Source organism: Lutjanus erythropterus, chromosome 10 (assembly GCF_056507025.1).
Source record: "Lutjanus erythropterus isolate fLutEry1 chromosome 10, fLutEry1.hap2, whole genome shotgun sequence".
Classification (NCBI taxonomy): domain Eukaryota; kingdom Metazoa; phylum Chordata; class Actinopteri; order Lutjaniformes; family Lutjanidae; genus Lutjanus; species Lutjanus erythropterus.
The window spans coordinates 35,907,425-35,929,971 of NC_139326.1; the positions used below are offsets into that span (position 1 = coordinate 35,907,425).

Below are 22,547 nucleotides of genomic sequence, written 5' to 3' on the forward strand. Positions count from 1 at the left end.
AGGAAATGCACCATCACCTTGAATAAATTATGAATTTCTCTGTTTGAACATTGTGAACATAGATCTAGTGTTTGGAAATATTACATATTATAGTAAATAACTATTTAAATCCAAACTTATCAGTAAAATGGACACTGATAACAATGTGATAAGAACTACCTAAAGTGACAGAAACCATATTTATGAAAAATGTATTTGATGGTTGACAGTTTGGCTAATGTCCTTTATGCTGGTATGCAGGGGGAGGACTTTATACCTTATACTGCAGCCGGCCACCAGGGGATGATTGAGATGTTTCTGCTTCACTTCAGGGTAGCTGTCATGTTCTCAAAGATTATATGTGTCAATGTTATGCCCACTGCAATGCTGTTTGAGACAAATGTCAGTCCCCTCATGTTCTCCTGCATTCTGGTTTGTTTTCTACCCCCCAGACACACACACACGCCTCGCTGATGATGTTGCTTGGAAACCCGTCCAACACGTCTCTTCACTGTGTTTTCTAGGTTGTCGTTTCATTATAATTTGGCATGGAAAATTCATGTCACAATAAAAAGGAATTCAGTCAGTAATTAAAGACTGTAAGCTAAGCAATTGTCCTTTTAATGTGATCATTTTGTGTATTGTGTTTTGCTTTACTTATTTTTTTTATTCATTTTTATTCAGGCATTTTAAATCTTACCACACCAGACCTATCCCAAGATAACCTGAATAATGAGGTAGCACACTACACACTGTATATCTTAGCATACTGAAGATGGTATCTGCCTGGAATATAAAGAGTCCGCACGTTTTCCCTCGGATTGTAAACTCTGCTACTGGCACACAGTGCTTTAGCTAAGCTCCTTAAATCACTCCATAATTCTCTCAGTCCTGGAAAAGAGCAATAACACATTTTTTATGCATACTAGGAATACATAGGGGACTCGCACTGGATTTGCTGGGTTTTGTCCCAGATCCAGGCATTCTTCTTTCATCGCTCTCTCTCTCTCTCTCTCCCTCTCCCCTCTCTCTCTCTCTTGTGGCTCAGACCAGCTGGGAGCGTTCACACATGTAGTGGTATATGTGAAAAAAAGGAATACCATACTCACCTTAGCCTCAGTCAGAGGTGGGAAAAGTACACACTATGTGTACTCAAATAGAAGTACAGATATTTGTATATAAAAAAAGACTCTGGTAAGCACTAATTCACATGATTTACTCAAGTAAAATGTTTCAACTTGATACGCCGTTTTCCTCTTGTAACGTCTTTAACATAGCTTTTAGTGCTGTTCCATCATTTTTGTTTTTGTTGTGTTTTTCTCCTTGTTGTGTCTTTTATGTCTTTTTTGTCATGTTATATCATTTTTAGTCTTGTTAGAACTTCTTTGTCTAGATATGTCTTTTATGTTGTCTTTCAACTTGTTACATCTTTATTGTCTTCTTACATCTTTTATGAGTTTTTTAAAATTTTGTTACATCTGTTATGTTGTTTTTCATGTTACGTCTTTTGTCTTATGTCTTTTAACTTGAGTTTTTCTTGTTGCGTCCTTTACATTATTTTTCGACTTGTTGGGTCTTTTTCATCTTATATCTTTTAGCTTGTTCTTCAACTTGTTACGTCCTATTAGTCTTCTTCCATCTTTTTTTTTGTCGTTTTTTCATTTTGGTGCATCTTTTCTTTGGTTTTTAGTGTTTTTTAGTGTTTTAGTGGTCTTTTTGTTTTGTTAGTTTTTCACCTTATGTCTACTGTCATTTTTTGTCTTGGGTCTTTTATGTCATTTTTCTCCTTGTTATGCCTATTATGTTGTATTTTCTTAAGTCTTTTCTCTTGCCTTTTATATCATTTTTGTCTTATGTCTTTCATATCATTTTCCTCAATGATACTTCCTTAACGTTGTTTTTCTTTTTTGTCTTGTTACGTTAGTTTAGTCTTGTTATGTGTTTTTTGTCTTGCCTTTTTGGGGGTTGTGGTGTTATATTTTCTGTCTTGTTACACGTTTTTCATCTTGTTATGTCTTTCACGCCTCGTTACGTCTGCTGTGCTTGATATGTACTGATGGACACATCCAGAAATAGTCTTTTTGCGTTGTTGTGTTATTGTCCCATCCGTTTAGGATGAAATCAGTCTTGATGTTGGGAAAGCAGTGTGCAACGGTGCAAAACAAAAATAATCAATAATGCCCCTCAAATACATTAAAACTAAAGTAATGAGTCTGTTTTGAAAAGGAGTAGAAAGTTCAGATATTTGTGTTAAATAATGGGAGTAAAGTAGTCAGAAAAATAAATACTTGAAATACCTTGAGATACCTGAAATATCCACTTAAGTACAGTAACAAAGTATCTGGCCCCAGTCCTCGAAATAGCTCCCCGCCTCCTCTTCTTTCAAAGGCATGGAGGGACAGAACAGCACCAACCCCCACAAATTTCCCCAGCTCAGATGCTTTCCAGCCCGCAGGCTCTGACTCCTCTTCATCACTCTTATCACACTCAGGTAGAACATTAGAGATGATCTGATTCCATCTCTGGAAAGCACACTTCTCTAGATCAAAAGAATACCTACACATCAGGTATAATTCGGGCAGGCAGGAGGCTACAACGTGAAATAGGATTAAAGTGTATCCAAACAACAAAGCTAGGTCCTCAACTACTCAAACTTTGAGAGGGATTTTTACTCTAAAAAAGCTAAAAAGAAAAAGGTTTGTGAAATTAATCAGTAAAAAATACACCGTCCCAGAACAACTCATCCAATCTTTAGATCTTTTCTGGTTTTGATTGATGGCTCTGCTTAAAAAGGTGTCATTGACGGATTGATGAATGCAGTCTGATCCCTCAGTGTGTTAAGAGAATTTGAACGACCCCTTAGAGGTCAGTACAGATACGTGAGTAACACTCTGGCTCCTCTTCCTACACGCCTCCTCATGCAGAAACCAATTTGGGACCCTTTTCCATTTACATTCTATTATTCAGATTTTAAAAGAGTGAATTAATGAGTCTCGCTTCCTGATGGGACGGTGTTGTCTGCATAGCTTAATTAGAATAATCTATCTTCATGGGTCAGGACACGCGGAGGCCGGCCCTGCTGGAACATTCCTCTGAGAGCTCCACAGGAGAGGACACATCTACCTCTGACCACACTCAAACATAGGTCAGTTAAATGCTACGTTAATTAGTAACACATGACAATCCTACATGACACAACCTATCAAAATAAGCCTTTCATTTTATGATTTATTTGTTATCAAAGCATTGGCATTTTTCACATCTGTAAGAATGAAACAAAGACATTTTTGTCAAACTAAGAGGTAACTAATGAGACCAACTGTGACACTGCAGTTACCAAAGCATTATTATTAGTCTTCTTAGCTCAGACTGTGAAATGTCTGCTGTGAAAAAGATTTATATAGATGTTTCGTTTGGGAAAGATTAAAGGGGACCTATTATACTCAATTTCGGGCCTTTGTATTTGATTTTGGACTCCTATAGAGCAGCTACACACGATCGCCCGCACAGAAAGCTTTGTAGATCGTCAGGACGCTGTGCCTCTTGCTGCATCTCTTCCTTGTATTTTCTGCATCCCGCGAAAACGGTCTGTGTACTTTACTCCACCCCCCGGCCCTCCTCCATGTACGCCTCCCGCCAAGCCCACTCCGCTGTGATTGGTCACACTCCCGAGGACTTCCGAAGGGCTGACAAGTGCTGCCGAGCTCGGCTAACGGCTAGCCCAGCTTCGTATTGGCCCGTGTTGACAAAACAGTGCTCGCCTCTTTAGGAAAGCTAAACAAAGTTTACTTTCCCTCACACCCGAACAATCATTTTTGGAAGCCATTGCTCAACGTACTAACACTGAAATCATTGTAGACGGCAGGGGGCTGTACTACGAAGGAAGCTCAACACAGCCAGGCTTTCTTTGCACGACAAAGCCTAAAACTGCAATCAGAGATAACAGGTATCATGACGGTGGTTATCAACTCACTTTGTTAATCCAGGCTTTCGTCTTCAGACTCTGTGCGCGTTCATATAAAAGGGGCATTTGTTGCGTCATTTGACTCTTCTTCCACATGAAGTGAAGCGATCGCGAGCCACTTACTTAAGTCAAAATCATCAAGTTGTTATAATTATGAGCTGTGGAAAATATACAAAATACATCACGGCAAAAAGCAACATTGTTGCTGCAAATAAAGCAGGAGAAGAAGAATGATGTCAGAAAATGACTGATGCACTAAATGTGGTCTTAATGCTGCCATTTATTCTAACATGAAAACTGCACATTAAACAATAAAACTCCATACAGCAGATTTAAACATGACAAAGTCTGTCTGACACTGTCCTATGATGACAGAGACGTGGAGATCACTGAAGTTTTTGACCAAACCAATGTAAAATGAGTGTAACTGATTTAAGATTGTCTGTGATAAATGATGATGAATTTTCTAATCAGTGATCTGAGCTGCAATATCACCAAGACAAAAGAGATAACAGTAAAAAGTATTCAAAGTGTCTGTAGTTGTTTCATCATTATTTCAGTGTTTGGATTATATACCATGTAAATTTAAAGTGTTAATATGATCTGGAGCAAACGGGGAAAATGACTCTGCATCATCAAACTGAGGTTACCGTCATGACAGCGCAATGCAGACAGTTTGTGCCGCTGTTTAATTTTTACATTATATGGATTCGTTCGGTGATATTACGAGCATACAGCTCAGTAATTTTTCAATGTTAACATCCTCCCTCAGTTTAAAAGCTAAGGACAAAAATTAGTTAAAGAATAGCGCGTTTTACAGACGATTTAATTTGAAACTCTGAACATAACCTGCTTGCGACCAGGTTATGAGTTTAGTAGTTACCATGGTTACCAGGTTAAAAGAGAGCCACCTTCGTGACACTGAAAATCCTGGGTTTAGACTCAACATAGCTCGCTAACACATTAATCTCACTTCATAGTTCACCACTCAGAGCAGCGATATAACTTCTGAAGCAGAGCAGGGGAGCGGGCAGGCCTAGAGCACATGCTGGGGTATGACCATATAAGTAAGTCTGGCACGCATTGACGTGAATGTTTCTACACTGTTAAAAAAAGACAGTAAAACAGAGCGTGCAGAGCCTCCAAAACAGCTTGCGGGGCTCGCTTCCAAATGCATGAACCTCATTATTTGACGCTTTGGAATCGTTTAACACAAGTATCCAACATTGTGACAACATTTATAGGTCAGAAAAGAGGAAAAAGCATAATAGGTCCCCTTTAAGGTCTTGTCTATGTAAACCCGTTGCCAGATTCTCTATGCCTCACATGGACTTGTGCAGAGAGAAGGTGGCACTGGACGCAGGATTTTTGGGACCTTTGCTGCACTTTATTTTACAGTGACACTCTTCATCTTGGCTGCCTGATATCACAGCGGCTCCTGGATTCATAATCTTGCGGGGCAAGTGAAAGTAAACTTTTTCTAGAGATAAATCTCTTACTTATATATTTATCACATGAAAATAAATATTACGCTCTAGTTAAATTATTAACAGCACTTTGACAGGAATAAATTACCAATATAATACTATATTCTCAAATAAAGTACCAAGTAAATGGAAAAGCAAATGCTCCGTCCTGTCCAGTTTACAGAGAATCAGTTGTCTACTCATATACAGCATGCTAGCCATGCTAATAGCCACAACTCACTAACACTGTCAAACAATTAAAAATTATTACTCAAACCCATGTATTTTTGGGTCATGAAGCGAGTCGCCTGTTAAATACTAATGGCAAAAGCATTAATGATTCTGATTGTGTTGGATCAACCAGCAGGAGACTGGACTTTTTGTTAATTTATTTCTTTCTACACAGGACAACATCACAAGTCTTGTTGTTTAAAACGCAAGAACAAATTCAAAAAAACAAACACTTGTGCATTTATCAACTTGATGGAGGATATGCACTTGCTACAAACTTGCTCCTCAACCGCTTCAAACCTGTCCTGTCCCCACCCAAACCCGCCATTCCTTCATCATCCCCAGAGTCAAGAGTCCTAGTCGGAGTCACTGTCAGTCTTGGAGGTCGTGTCCCTGTCCAATAGGACCCCTAACTGAGCTTATTAGCCAGTGGCAGCTACAGCACAGTTAGCAGTAGTGCTGTGTGTTACAAGAGAAAAAAACTGTGTTGAAAAACATCCCAGGCTGAAGAGCAAGGTGCATGAACAGAGTTTGATGTGGGTTAAAAAATTGAGAGATTTTCACGTTTTGTTCTCCAACATATGTCAAATACCTCACTTGTATATTGAAGGGTTTACATGTCTTCACAAAGACGGTTGCTAAAAAGTGGATAAATACGACTAGAGCAGTTGTTGGAGCCTTTAAACGTCATCACGCCGAACACCAGTCACTTAATGGTGGTGACATTGGAGTCATGTGACTGTGGTGCAGTTTTTGTCATAGCCTTAGCTTTTTACTTCTGGTGTTTTCGTTAAGCTTAAATTAATTTAAATTGTGTTCTTTAGTGAAGATTATCTTGCTGAACAAAACATGAAAGTGTCACAGGGTTTATTTTCTGCACTAATCCAAAAAGCAGTTAAGGAGGAAGTCAGAGTGGTGCTAACTTTCATGTTGGCCTACAAAAATACTTCATCCCTGCAGCACTCTTTAATGAGGTACTACTGATAACATGGATAACATGGATAACATGGATAACATTCAGCCACTAGAGGTCACGCTCCTCGGCTCCCTTCCATTCCAGTTCATTGAACAAAACAAAAACCTTAACAAAACATTAAGTTTTGACCTGGTATTATTAAATATGGTTAATTTACAATTAAAAACTTTTTTAGGAGGGAAGGTGTTACCTTTACTCTACATCTTACAAAAAGATCTGGATGCATTTTTAAATGATTAATTTATATAAAATGTTAGCAATAAAATCTCTAAAACACAAGCAACATTTATTTGTTTTATAATTATTTTCCAACTCGTTCTCGCTGTTTCTATTGGATTTGCTCAGATTAATATTAGGGCCCAGGCACTGAATGGTAACGGAAAGTAATCAAATTACATTACTTTAATATTATGGTACTTGGATTAGGCAATGACTCCAGAAAGAAAACAGTTCCTACATGAAACTGGAGAAAGACATATTGCTGTTAAACTTATTATGTTTTCAAAATTCTGTAACTCACCAAAACTGACTAGAAACATTTCAGCACCAGTAGTTTTACCTTTTTGTTACATTTCTGTACAGGGTTGGAGATGCAGAGAATATTTTGCTGTTCTGTACAGCTAAAGAGTGCTAAATGTTTGATGGCCACAGCCATAAATGCTAACAGCCTCACATGTTAACAGCTATGCTAACAGCAACACATGCTAACAGCCATGTTAACAGCCACACATGCTAACAGCCATTCACACTCACCTGCACAGGTTCAGTTTATCTGCAGTCAAACACACCCAAACAATTCACATGATACAGTTTGTTTGATGTGAATCTTGTTACTTAGCTTGTATCCTCACACTGTTTAAATGGAGTGAACACATTTCTCACACTGTGGGGTTAAACGAGCTCTTCTCTGTTATATTAACCATGTGTTTCTTTGTCTTTTGTCTTTGACTTACTGTGGTTGTTGGGGGCGGTTCACTTCCTGGTTGAGCAAAAAGTGTGTCTGAGGGGTGGGGACTCTTAAATCTGAAAGTCAACTCATCAGACCAAACCATGTGCTGCCAAGTCAGAGGGGGTCAGGCTTTAGTTAGTTTTTGCCTTGTGTTACTTATAGTTGGCGTCCATCTTGTTTTCCCCTTGTGTGTGACCTGGTCGTTATATATGTTCACTGCTGGCTCGACAATAGTTTGCAGTGATGAGCAAACAAAGCTCTTGTGAAGCTTTAAACCACTTCAGCCAAACATATTGAATATAGCTTCATTACTTGAATCTTTGGTGACCCCTATTGAGGAAGTGCAGAGAAGCCTTGTTAGTCTTAAAAAAGTGATCTAAATAATTTGATCAAACTTTAGTACACATACTACAGTTTGAGAAGCTAGGAACTAGATGGATAAATAGCACTACTGGTAAGAGGAAAAACATTTATTTTTGATTTGGGGGTGAATTGTCCCTTTAAAGATTTTAAAAACATTATATGGTATTTAATGACAAATGAAGAGAACTGTTCTGCCTTGGTATGTGTCATGAGTTGCTCTTCTGCTTTTTCCATCTTAAAGTTGGTGAGTAACATTAATTACAGTGTTTTTAAGTTACTATACTGTAGGGACATTACTATAATTACTATAATTATTGCAAACAACAAGATAAAAACAACAAGGATACAAAGCAGAGCTTGTGTAGTTACAAGTGTCTTTTATTCTTTTCTCAGACACAATAGAGCACATAACCCAGAGCACAAGGGGACTAGAGGGTGTATGAGAGGTTGAACCTGTGATGGAGGAGAAAGATCCAAAGCAACGTTTGGACAGAAATGTCATCACTCAGGCTGAGCAAAGCAATTCAGTGGAGGTTTTTTTTTTTCTTTTTGACTTGCAATAACAAATCAGACGTGCACTTCTTATTTGCAATATTAAAAAACACATTTCTATAAATCATTGTTAATGTCGCCGGCGGTGGAGCCTCTCACATCGGCTGGCGGCTCTGACATCAGCCAGCAACAGTTCGCTTTCAGTCCATGATGTATTTGTGTGATGATTTTTATTTTTTTTCCTCTTTCTCTACAGCGCTAATCTCCAGCTCTATGTTCAAGTGATTTCAGCCGTCAATAATAATAAACTTAGAGGTGTCTGCAAAATAAAACGCTTCAACGACATGAGTCAAAGCTACGTTTTGATCAAACACAGCACTGAAAATGACAGTAGAAGAAGAAATCACTTTAAACAGATAGCAATTACAAATTAATCTGATCCACAACAGTGATATAATATTAATTTATAATTTTCCTTATAGTTCTCATTTGTACAACACTGGCTTTAAAGTCAACATCTTTAATTTCTTTACATGACATGTAAGAAAGAAGAATGCTACATTAGCTTTGAATAAGATATACCTTATATATATCTTATATATGAATTACCCTTTAAAACACTCCACAATATCAATATTGTTTTTGTGAAACCATGTTATGTTTCAGTCCGTTTTACCGTATCTACCAACACATTCTACAAGGCTCTATTATAGTGGAATGGACTCAGTACATGTGAATGCTCGACTCTCAACAGCAGTGTTAAATTTCACTAAAGCAACCAGTTACACCTCCCTGAGATGAAGACCGTACTGAAATGAAAGCATCTCAACTAGAGAAAATATTTCTACGCCTACAGCACTGACCACATACAGTCCACTGTATATGTTGCATTATACAGCAAAACAAATAACCCCGTCTTTAATTTGTGGAAGAGTTCGTGTCCTCTAACATCTGTTTGAACTGGGAGAAATCAAACTATTCTTTCATTTGTTTTGGTTTATCTCAACTAGAGTCTCATTTTTCTGGCACATGGCATCATTTATGATTATAAAGACCTCACTAGAGCTGCAACAATTAAGCTATTAATCAATTATTAATTGTCTATTAAAGTGATCATCAGCTGTAATTGATTAATCTCTATGAGTCTTTTTTTTTCTTTAAACAGAAGTGTCCAATTTCTCTGATTTCACCTTCATAAATGTGAATATTTTCTGGGTTCTTTATTCCTCTCTGAAACTGAATATCTTTGGATTGTGGACAAAACAGCACATTTGAGGATGTCATCTTAGTTGTTGGGAAACACTGATACCATTTTCCTACATTTTATGGTCCAAAAAACAAATCGATTAATTGAGAAAGTAATCGACAAATCAAATGATAAAGAAAAAAATTGTTAGTTGCAGCCCTAGTCCTCACCAAAGAAACTGCTGAGATCCAGAAGCATGGTGCACTTGCTACAGCAGACGATTTAAACAACTTAACTTGGAGGCAAAAGTAGGAATGAATGTCAGGACTGATCCCTCAGAGAACACAAGAAAAACTGTGCATCAGCAAAGACTAAAGTCTCAGTTTAACAGCTGATCGACGTTCCAGCCTTCACCAACATCAAACCTGGGCTGGGCTCAAACTTAAAGGCTGATTTATTCCCCCTTTATGCTGAAAACCAAATGTGTCCCTTTCGAACAATTTAACCGTCACTGCCACATACTTGCATGTGACCTTTACGTTGATGCAGATGTTATTGACATCCACTAGAGGGCGCTGCTCAGAGTCAAAAGAAGAAGTCTTTCTGAGAACAACAAACATGACAACACTGGCAAAAGTGGAGGCAGCCTTGCAGATGGCAGTGGTCTGTGCGACTATTAAGTACATCATGACAAGTGGACAGAGGATTCTTTTCACTAACTAATTAACAATGAATGAAATCAGAATCAGAAACTTCTGGTGGTCCTGCTGTTTTGTCTGTATCTGTAAGCTTTCAACACATACAAATACTGATTAAATGAATGCAGAGAATGGACAGAAGGCTCTATGCCTATCTAACGAGGATAAATGAATATTGTATTGCATTTAGACTTCTATTCTTCTCTGTTATGGATTCCCATCCCAACTGGGGTTGGAGCAACCCATCAGCTTGCACAGGTCCACACTACACACTACTTCGCATGAGCATAATTCCAGCTTTACAATTCAGGAAAGAACTTAGAAGTGGAACCTCTCCCCCTTCACTTTGAAAGGAGTGAACCTGACCCACCTGCAAAGTGCAGGTCTTGATCCCTCAGGAGGAACTTGAGAACTGAAGGATGGGGGAAAAGATATCTAGAAGGGTTGAGCCAGTTTTAAAAATTTCAGAACGGCTTCCGTCTACGTCTTGTGGCTGCTCCCGCTAGGGATCATCACAGCAAATCATCTGCTCTCCAGTAGACACAGTATATATTCACATACTTGATTTGGCGTAGCCATTTTATGCTGGATGATGCAACCCTCCAATTTTTTGGAGTTTGGGACCAGCAATTTGGGAAAGCACTAATTTGTGCATCCCCAGTGGTTGGGGAGCACACAAATTTCACCACTAGCTGTTGCACATGACACAGCCACTCCCAAGGCTGCATTATTTGTAAATGAAAAAGTGCAACAAGGGGGTATGGTCTTTTTGGTGAGGTCAGTTAGAACACTCAGGACAGAGTATGGCTTTGTTGTCCCTTTCATAAGTTGACTTTGACTTTTAAGGAATCTCAACTTTCTTTTAAAATTTTCATTTGGTCTCAAAATTTCTGTGCAAAAATGCCTAAAAACAACTTTGAAACTTTGAAACTTTGAAACGCTGCTGTGAAATCAAGGCTTTTGGACCGCAACAATCCCAAAAAAAGGCCTGTGAAGTCCTGGAGGGACTGCATATACAGAAATGAATAGGTGTGTAGATGGAGTTTGGGTAATAATTCAGTTTCCCCTAATTTTCAAAGTTGGGGGTTTGTTTAAAACCTGTCTGATCATCTAACAGCTTGTGTTTCTTGCCTCATCAGTCCTCTTTTCAGCAATGTTGTGATGTTCCCAGATCTCAGCAATAAGTTGGTGAGTACAGTGTTATTATTACTGACAAGAAAGTCGTCTAAAACTGTGAAAAATAAGACTCAAGTTTTAATAAATCTGAATTATCCTTTTAAACCTTTTAAAATGACTTCTGTTCCAGTGTAGATGCGGATGCATCATATTAATTCTGCCGGAGAGCCACAGACAGAAGTCATTTACTGTTCAGTACAGCTCATACAAGATAATACCATTACAACGTATATCAAGAATCCAACCAGTGTCATTATTGCCACCGACCCCTTTAAGCTGCCAAGGGATTTAGCTCCACTGCAAGCATGTATGCAATAAAAAGCATTATAGTTGAGTTACATTATGCAAAACAGAATGATCTGCTCATAGTTAAAGCCCATAATGCTAAATAATGTAAATCTTTTTCTTTAGATTTCAAATAAATATGCTCTGTTTCATTCAAGTAAAAGCAAAGAAAAATAGTTAAAAACAACCCTCATAGTCTCAAGTCAAAATTCAGCTTACAGTACTTAGCATCCTGTGGAAAATAAAGTATAATTTAGTCCATGCATTTTTAGAAAGGCTGCCGTGTAGCAGATCCACTGTAATTCTCTCAGACTGTCAGTGGATAAAAAACACAGTACACAGCTGCAGTGGAATGTCAAAGGTCAATGATTTAAGAGTGGCCAGCGATGCGGAGAAACTGTTTAAACTGTACTGTATGCTGACAGGTGAGAGAGTTGATGCAGTGCAGAGTGTTACAAAAAGAAAAAAAAAAAGTCTTTATTTTCCTCCTCGTCAGGCCGGCCGAAACAGACAGAGAGAAAGAAGAGAGAGAGAAAGAGAGAAATTGAAATGATGCGGAGGAGAGCAGAAGCAGGGCAGAGGCAGAAAAAGCAGGGCAAGCTGACCACAGCTTGTCTGACATCAATCCAATAGTTGGTTTTTATCTTCGTCCCACGCTCACTGGACACATATCTGATTCTTCAGACTGTTGGAGACAGAGACAGGAGAGGGTCAGTTTATCAGCGACACGCAGAAAAAGTCTCATTTTCAGAGTTAAGTCTGCAACAAACACAAGTTCATGTAGAAATTCTACACTTTACCAGTCATATTCACAAATAATGTCACACTGTGGTGGTTGTGGTCACCCTCAACCCCCCCCCCCCCCCCCCCCCCCCAAAAAAAAAAGAGGAGAAAAAGGAGAAATATTTTCACTGGAATAAATCATAAAATGACCATGATATGTCATCAGATATTAAGACTCATGCTAATTTGAAATGCATGCCTATCTAACAACAACAATGAAATGCAACAACCACACTGTGACATTTCTATTCTAACTTGTGTAACTGTTTGCACATTTCATGTTACTAGAGTTCAAATTAATGCTGAATGTTTGCTGAATGAGTAACTGTCTTTTTATGAGTTGTAAGACATGATTAATAAACTATTAGAAGGAGTAGATGTTTATAACGGTTAAATTGGCCATTTTGTTGAGGGAGTTTGGCAGGCAGAATACACACTCTGGAGTTGGAGTTTGGTGACTGCCTGCCACCAAGAGTGTATATTCTCAGAGCAGTGGGCTTTTGTTTTGGGGGCATGACTTTACATCGACAGACAAGTGATAGCTATAAACAGCTTATCAACTTACAGGGAACGACTGGTCATTGCATCATGATGATTATCGCATGATTCACAGTTTTTGTACATAATTCTTACATTTCAAATTGGTTATTTCCAATTCTTATATTATCCATTTATTGCTGTTTTTATACACATATTGCTGGTATATATTGGCACATTTTCCTTTACATACCTATTATTTTTTATATTTTGTTATTATTATGATATTATTTCATTTTATACTGTAGTAGAATGTATATATTTTTACATATTTCTTATGTTCTTAGAATTTCTCTACACTTCTTTTTTTTTTTTTTTTTACATTTTTCTATTCGTGAACGGGAGCTAGTGTAACATGATCAATTTCCTCTTGGGAATCAATAAAGTATTTCTGATTGTGATTCTGAAATTACAATGTTGCGCTCGTCTTGCACTCCTGCAGCCTGCCTGAGCTTCCTTGAGTCTGAGGAGGAGGGGTCGGGAGGAACAGCCCACTTCGACCATAGCCTGTATATTAAATAGGATGTCAACTTATTTAATATACAGTCTGTGGCCCCAACTCACTATTTCGACTACAGTACTACTTTTTGGATGCACAATGATTTATTACAACTTTTTGTCTTTTTTTTCATGGTTTTGACCACATGATAACACTGTACACACTACATTTGTAGTTGCGGATATCTGGTAATGTGGTGACATAGCTTAACACGAGCAGTCAGATGGTTCACCACATCCATCTGGTTCAACTTTGACCTGCTTTACTTGCTGTAGCTTCATGTTCATTGTTTCCAACCTTTCCGGTGATCTCACTTTAGCGTTACCTCTAAATACATTGCCTTAGATAATCTAGCTTAACCTTTATAGTTTACAAGCTGTTTGATTGTCAGACTGCTTGTTTTTTCTCTGCCTGATTTCCTTGTAGTGATGTTGCCGTGTTCCCAGATCAGAGCAGTAACTTAATATCAGTGAAATTATGGTAAATTCTGTTAAAATAAGGGACTATTTGTAATAAATCAGAATTATAATTTAAATGGCATTTTTCCTGGCAAATTATTCCTTAATTCTGGAGAAAGATGGTAGATTGTTGAGTCTCAATCGTCAAATACTGACATTTTGGGAATGAGACTCAACAATGGACCGTCTTACTGACCTGATTGGCAGAAGTCTTCCGTCATGGGTCAAGTTTTCTAAAACCTGAAGACGGAGCCAAGAGGAGGACCAAAGGTCTCTCAGACCACTTGAATTACTCGATTCTTAAAGGTTATTATGGATCTTTTGCCCAGTGACGCCAAAAACTAAACTTCCTACTCCAGCTTTAAGGGACAGGAAAGACAAAACAAAAAGTGCTCCTCCTTTGGAAACACAGTCAAGAACATTCACATGCAGACATTTGTAATGCAGCACAAAATACAGTTTAAAGCATCTGACCCTGATCGTCCTCCCAGGAGAAACAACTCTCAGTGATTTTTAGCCAGTGCTCAAAAAAGACGTGTGAGAGGTTCATTTGCAGTTATCTCCATTTTGATTTATTTCCCTAAATCGTGTTTTTCAATTTTGCACTCCAGGGAATAACAATCAAACTGGTGTTGGTTTAATCATTTTAAGAACGGCTTCAGGCTGTTTTTGAAAATGTTATTCTTGATGTATAATTTCAAGTGACAAAGCCCTGTACAGGCTGTAGTGTTTGTGACTCTCATCCGTACTGAGCAAAACAAGAAGTAGTGTGACGTTACAGAGTCGGGGAGGTCAGGGTGGGTGGATGCCACATTGATCTGCATTCCCATGACCAGTTATAATGCATCGAGTTGTGCTAAGTCACGCCTCAGATGGACCATCTCCAGAGTGGGGCCAGAGCACACAGGCATGCAGGTGGGTTGCACAAGTTATGCATAGAAAGTCTTTATTTAAAAGGAAAGTTCACCCCACAGCCTGCAGTAGAATCTACAAGACCTACTTTCTTTTTCTCAGAGAGAAAGTAGTTCCCATGTGAAACCACTCACAACAAGGTGTGAGGGTTGTTTTGAGTAACCAGGTCATAATATTTGGAAAGAAACACTTTTTTAAAATGTATTTTTTAGGTACTTTGGGCACCACAATCCGAGTGCCATTTAGTCTCAAGATACTGGAGAGAACGCAGATATGTTTATGGATGATATCTCCAAACCTCTGCAACTCACACCAAAAAAAAAAAAAAAATTCTATGGATGGATAAAGAGCACTACAGGGCAGGGGAAGAATATGTAATTTTGATTTGGGGGTAAACTGTCCCTTTAAAAAAATTCAAACTGAGATCAAGGGTTAGAGTCATTTTAGCTACAAGTGTGTGCCCATGAGGTTAGTCCTTCTCTGGTCTACCCCAAGGGTAAAACGTAGTCCAGCCTTCAGAAAGCATAGTTCTATTCTGCAGTATGAACTTCTGCAGTTGAGTGGCTGGAAAACCCAGCAAACTGCATTGCTTCATTCTTCATGGAACATAAAATTAAATAAGCTCAGAGGGAAAAAAAAAAATTCTACCCCACAAGTTTCAACAGTCAATTATAACTGAGTCAAAAACTAAAGTGACTCTTACAGGTGATTAGTGTTGGCAGCATAATTCCGAGCGGTGATCCATAATTCTCAAACGAAAACGCCTGGAGCTATTTTGGACGGACTGAAAATTCATAATAATTACAAATATCAGCAATATGATTGCATAATCAGCAAAGCAGAAGTGTAGAGTAGAACAGCAGGGTTTATCAGCTGGTCACAAGATTCAAACATCCCTTTTCCCAGTGAGCTTGATGAGGGTTTTGCTCCACAAAGCCACAAGCTCTCTTCTTCTGCACTGACACTCAGTGTCAAAAGGTTGACATCTAATGCCCATCTAACCCCATTGTTGTGTGATTGAATAGGTGAGTGGAAATATTTTTTTTCTGTTTCCTTTTCACCTTTTTTTGGAATCTCATGGGCATTTTTGGCTAGATTCCTTGACAGAGTGATCCAGCTTTCCAGCATTTTTACAGTACAGCCTAAGTGCAGAACACTAAAATAGAACATGGGATGTATTTCCAGTTGAAATTATAAAAAAATAAAGTATATGCACATAGAATACATATGCAAACACAAACATACACATATATAAATTACATTTAAAAAAATAAGAAATAATAATAATAATAAAAATAAGGACAATTTGGAGAAATAAACATTTTAACTTTTCTCAAATTTCCTCAAATTTATTTTCCTGAAGCTTCATGGAGTAGGTGATACTTTCCATTACAAAAATATCATAAATGATACTGTATCAGTCCTGTATTTATATATAGCTGTTGAATGCAGTCTGAAGAAGTCCAAAAAGTAGTACGCCCCAATTAAAAGTCATTTTTGCTCTGAATATTATCTGTGTTAATCTTATTCCAAAAAGCCAGCAGCTGGAGGAACCTGAGTGATGCGACTTCTGAACCGACATGGTGAATGGAAACCTTTCATGTATCGTCCCTGCAGTCTGGACCTACAGATGACCTCCTATTATCAGTTTATCATCGCACAATCGCTCATTTTTCCTCAGCTAGCAGGACTCAGACTCAATCGCTCAACCCACAGAGGACCATGTCAAGACAAGCCAGTGGCTGTCTGTCTCACAGACAGTATCACCAGTGCGTCTGTGGTTTGATAGCGCAGATGGAAGTAAATCGAGAGGAAACCTGCCGTTTGCCCCAGTGGGGATACACAATGATGGTGTAACCGGGGGCGGAAACATGACAGATTGACAGTTCGCATTGTTTTTGTTGCTTTATTTTTACTGCACATAATCAATGCTGCTTCCTCCGTCGGTGAAATGGGAATTGCATGTTGTCTTCAGGTGAAGTAAGCAGAGTAATCACAGTCTGCTCTGCAAAAGGAACATCCCGCTGTGTGTGTCCCGCGAGGACAAAACAGCTACAACAACATACTGTCACGCTCATTTTACCAAAGAGCTTAATGCAGCAGAACGCATCAATGCAGCACAGTATACACACAAAAAGATTTGATTTACTCAACTGAACCTTCTGTGGCTACAATATTTTCCAACCTTAAAGAAAGACACCAAGCAGTTGTCACAAAAATGTAGGTGTTAACAAGCAAAGCATACAAATCCTTCATATGGCTCCAGTATCATCAAACACAGGCACATAAAAAGCATCAGAAATATGTTTTTCAATCCTGCTTTCAGTGCGGATGCGGCTCAGAGAAATAAAGGTAATAAAACAAGATTGGAACTTTGCAATCCTCTTTCCTGTTTATGTTTTCTTAAAGAAAATGTATCACCACTGACTCATATGGGATTTTCTGAAAAGTAAAGCTGTGGCTACACTACACTTTTGCGGCATCTGTTGAAAATAAATGCAGAATTACTTTCAAGAGTGCTTCAGTATGACATTAAAGGTACTGGTACTATTATGTTTTTTTGTGTGTGTGTGTGTGTTTGAGCCTGTCATGACAATTTGGGGGCTCTTCCGGGATTGTTTGCATTACCGATCTAGCTCCGTTCCAGATCTGAAGCAAATCCTTTCAGATTGGCCAAGGCTGAAACAGGCCATTGCCCCACTCTTCCGAACGCTGTTTGTCCCTCTCTTAGTACCGACTGACCCATGTTTAACTGCTGTTCACATAGAACAGGGTTGTAAATAATAAGCTCTTTCCTTGATTCATCATTTGTAAAATTAACAATCAATTAACCGATTAATTGTTCTTGCAAAATTTTAAAAATTTTGCATGTAACAAACAACACCAAATGTATTTTTTCCCCTCAGTCAAAGTTTTATCTCCAGCATTACATACACCCTGAGATACAAAGGTGCTCACTAGAACCATACAGGGTTTTTTGCTTGTCCCCATAGGAGAACCATTTTTGTTCCTCTTTTATAAAAGTTCATATCTTGAACCATCTCTGAAAGGTTTCACCTAGAAGCCCCTGTGAGAGGTTCAACTGAGAACCCATTTAAGGTGCAATGGTTCATTCTAGACCCCTCTGGAGGTTCTATCCAGAACTTTTCTATCTGCCAGGGGCTTCAACCGAGAAGGGTTTTATCTAGAATCAACCCAGGGTATTCCACTGAGAACCATTTCATATAATGGTACAAAGAACCCTTGACAAACCCTTGATGAAAGAGTTCTGCAAGGATTTCAACAATCTTTGAAGAACACTTGCTTCTAAAAAAGGTTCTTTGGTTCTTCTTCTTAATGGAACCCTTAGTCTTACAAAGAACTCTTGACAAACGCTTCCTTCCAAAAAGAGTTAATCAGACGCAAATTTTTGAACCCTTATTTCTGAGAGTGTAGCCTATGAAACATATTTCAGATGTTTATTTGTTTAATTGTTATCATCCCAACATGGAACCCTTCTCTACTTTGACCTTCAAAGTTCTTGTCTGAATAGTTGCTTTAAATGTAAAATTCTTTGACTTTTGCACCACCACTGACTCCTATGTGACTTTCTGAAAACTAAAGCTGTGGCTATACTACACATTTTATGGCATTTGATAAATAAATGCATAAAATTACATTCAGGAATGCTTCAGTTTACATGATGTGTATTAAATGAAGAAGAAAAAAAGGTATCAAATGACATATGCTTGGGATCTGTATCACTTTATAGGTACTGGTGCTTTCTGTTTTATTGTGATGGCGTTTGTGCCCGTCATGACAATTTGGAGGCTCCTCTACGATTGTCTGTGCTACTGCACTGGACGCCTCCCGGCTCCATTTAACATCTGAAGCGGACTCCTTTTAGATCGGTGAAATAGGCCACTGTCCCGACCTTCCCAACGGCTCTCTTAGGACCGACTGACCCATGTTTGACTGCTGTTCACATGGAACCCTTCTCTACTTTTGCGCCGCCACTGACACCTATGTGACTTTCTGAAAACTAAAGCTGTGGCAGCTGTTTAATGTAAGAGACTGTCAAACTATCAAAGGGAACAAAAAGCAGGTGCTATGTGTTGTAATCTCAGTGCAGTGATAAGATGGTGATGCATGGCGGCGGCGCGCAGGGCTGGGCTCCTGACAAAGCTGTCACGTTACACAGCAATCTCCACGGTGTTTCCATCAGCCTTTCCCCTATCTCCATTACAGCTGACAGGTATGCACATGGATGCCCCACCAACCCCCTCCGAGCCGACGGCAGTTTCCCCCTTGCTGAAGTGAGGAACAGCAACATTTTCTGACTGGATTCAGATTTTGCATGTAAGGAATTTTAAATAATTCATAAATGTGCAGACAACCGTAAAAGGTTGTGTGTAAATCTTGCAATGACGACGGCTCTTTTGGCTGTTGAGGTTGCTGTTTTTGCCTTCCTGTTTTGTCATACAGATGCCCAGTAGGTGGAGTCAGGATGTTGCTCACTGGGAAAACCTGCGCCAATTCTTCCCAGTAGAAATCCCACTTGTGCCATGATGGAGAGAGAAAGGGAAAACTCTGCTCCTATGCTCCATGCTTCCCATCCTTGTCTTTGTTTTCCTTTTACCAAGCAACACTCCACACATAATTTTAACATTCATGGATACATGCCAACACTACCCATTTACTGATTGCCACACCTCTAGTGCTGGGTACCTTTAAGGTATTAATGGAAATAACCCAGTACCAAGTAGTGTCCAGGTTAGCAAGAAGTTTCACAAATTCTTCAGTCAAACTATAGTGTTAAATGTGTTAAACTGCAGCAGCTACAACCCATACAGTGTGTTGTGGTACAGTTGAATGTGATGTATTTGACTGTATTTACATGCTGAAATGCCAGCAAAATGTTTGAAAGTACAGCTGTAATATAAATAACATAAAATACATGCTAAAATGCAGAAGAATTATTTTCAGGAACACATGATGGGTATCGCCCTTGGGGTGCGTGCTCTCCTTACTGAGCTACCCAAGCACAACTTTTTAAACAATACCCAGCCCTACATGTCTCATTTCATTTTGACATTTATAGTTATGTGTGTTAGTTTCAAATAAATCCATAGTTTCTTTCCTTTCTGTCACCTCCCGTGTTTTTGTGATGGTTTTTTGAGTTGGTCATGATAAACTGGGGGCTTATTCAGGATAAATTTGTGTTACCGCAATGGATGCCTTGATGAGCCTGTCTCCGCTACTCCAGATTCAGGGATCTGAACCTGATTCCCTATAGATCGGCCAGGGGAAATATAGGCCGTTGCCCCACCTTTCCAAACAGTGTTCACCCATCTCTTGAACTGACTGACCCACGTTCAACTACAGTTCACATGGACCCGTCCTCTATTTTGGCCCTAAAAGTTCTCATTTGAATGTTTGCTACCAGCATAGCCTTCATGGGTACCTTTAAGGTACCCTAGCAATCATCAGTGATCGCCAGGTATAGGCCTGCCACTCCAATACCATCCATTTTCAGGACTAGTTGGTTTGTTACACACTCCTAAGTAGGGCTGGATATCGAACTTTGATACTTTTATGGCACTGAATGAATTGCTCCGATACTATTGAGTACTGACCAAATTTTGATACCTAAGGAGTAAAGCTCATCAACGCCACTGAGTGAATAATCACGCAGGATGCTTGTACCAACATCTTATAATGCTGCTAATTAGCTGCCTAATGTTACACATCTTAGAAGCAAGCAGAAAATCAATATTTTACACCAAGAGATGGTGATCAGTGTTTTGTTTTTTGACCACTGGCAGGTCTTTGAACAACTCCTTCCTTTAATGTGAGTAATTGTACCATAATGTGCAATGTACTCATCTTTTTGTTCAAATGAAGCTCAGCGTAAGTTCAATCAGGAAGACCTTCTATTACACTGCCTTCATTCATAAATTTCCTTTACTCCAGCTCTCCCCTTCTATTCCCTCTAATCAGCTGTTTGTGGGCGTTCACCTTCGTCTTTACTATCCAATCAGATTTTGCCACGGTCGCGTTAGCCAGTCAATTTGCTGCTGCAAAACTTTAAATCGCCTCTGTTTTTGCTCCATCAGTTGTCATTCAGTCAGTAGCGCGACTGGCTCATGTTTTACTCACCATTTGCTCCCTGGTGCGCCTCAAGTGAGTCCTACTACAACCTCAATTCCCTCGAGGGCTCCAGCCCCGACTTCCTCCCTCTCTTCTGATGGCCTCCAGACGAGGACGAGCTTCTTATCCCATATTCGTGAACCAGCGTTTCTCCTGCAGCGGGCATGCACGCTTCCAAATCGTGAGTTGGCCGAACAAGTGCCGTGTTCATCAGAGTTTGCTCCCAGGGCAAGATTCAACGTCAGTCGGCCCCCGCCGTGTGCTCACGGCCGCTAAGAACCAGGAAACCAGGCTTCCTCAGCGTTGAGAGGAGGCCTCCCCTGCACCTCGATCTCCGCTCCCTCCTCTCCTCTATCCCAGGCGACGTGGATAACTCCTTGCCCTCCTTCCTGCAGTCTACCGACTCTACTCATGCCATCGACGCACGCCTCCAAGCACCGGAGACCGCCTCAACCCGTCCGCTCCTCAGCGTCTCTGTGCCGCCAGGCCCCATGCTGCAGTCACCCTCCGCTACGAGAACCTCTCAGGTTCCCCGGCTTCAGCCGTTCCAGACCCTCCTAGGTAGGCCGTATGCAACTCAAGCACCAAATATATCCAGCCCATGAGATCAGTTCTCCAGGTAGACAATATCTCGGGTAGCCTTTTCATGCATCCCCCGAGTGCGTTAAGCATGGCCACAGGAAGCATACTGCTGTGTTCAAAACTGCTGATCCCGGCTGATCATAGATTATCTATTGAGCATTATTATTTTCGGGCTGCATATATCGCATGTATCTGTCAGTCTACACGGAGAGCAGGCAGAACTATGCTATTTGGCCTAATCGGCGATCTCTATGTCTGTATGGAAGGAACATTATTTATTAAGCCTTCTCAGTAAAGTATAGCGCACAAGATACTTAAGGAAGGATAATTATTATTCGGCCGTCCGCACCTCGCTCCGGCCCCGTCTCTTGCGCGACCAGCGTTTACATTTGAGCTTTCTCTCTCCTACACCATGTATAATGCCATCAAATGATAAGTTGATGGGCTCAGGTGCTAGCTTTCTAAGCAGGTATCACTGATGCGTTCAAGCAGCCTATTCATTCATCCTGTGGAATCTGTGGCATCACAGGGATTCCAATATTTGTCATGCGTCTTCTCGGCTGTTGCAGCCCAAGCAGACCTGTAAGTCCGTCAGATGAAGTTCAAGTGTCTTTATTGTCCTTATGCTTACACATAACGAAATTTTGTTTGGTAGTTCTCGGCGCATAGTTACGATAAAAAAAAAAAAAAAAAAAAAAAAAAAAAAAAAAAAACCTAGTAACATAATATGTGCAAGAGTCGGCAGCCATACAGGGAATTATGTTGATAGGTAAGTGCAATCAGTGTGAGTCCAGTCCTCCCTTTAGAGAACTACAGTCATGATTTCCAAATTCCTCCTGCGCTGTCATACATATCAAAAGTTCAGTTCTCTCCCTCCATGAG

The 22,547-nt window shown here is 39.6% G+C and overlaps 1 protein-coding gene across 1 annotated transcript in view; it reads right to left on the reverse strand.

The window, feature by feature from the left end:
- Positions 1-11,329: 11,329 nt before the first annotated feature.
- The window catches only part of zmat4a (zinc finger, matrin-type 4a), a 217,107-nt gene continuing 205,889 nt past the window's right edge, over positions 11,330-22,547 (reverse strand). Inside the window, exon 7 of the mRNA XM_084729631.1 lies at positions 11,330-12,450. Within this exon, the coding sequence (XP_084585757.1) occupies positions 12,423-12,450 (28 nt within the window). The 3' untranslated portion in view covers positions 11,330-12,422. The remainder of the gene's footprint in view (positions 12,451-22,547) is intronic.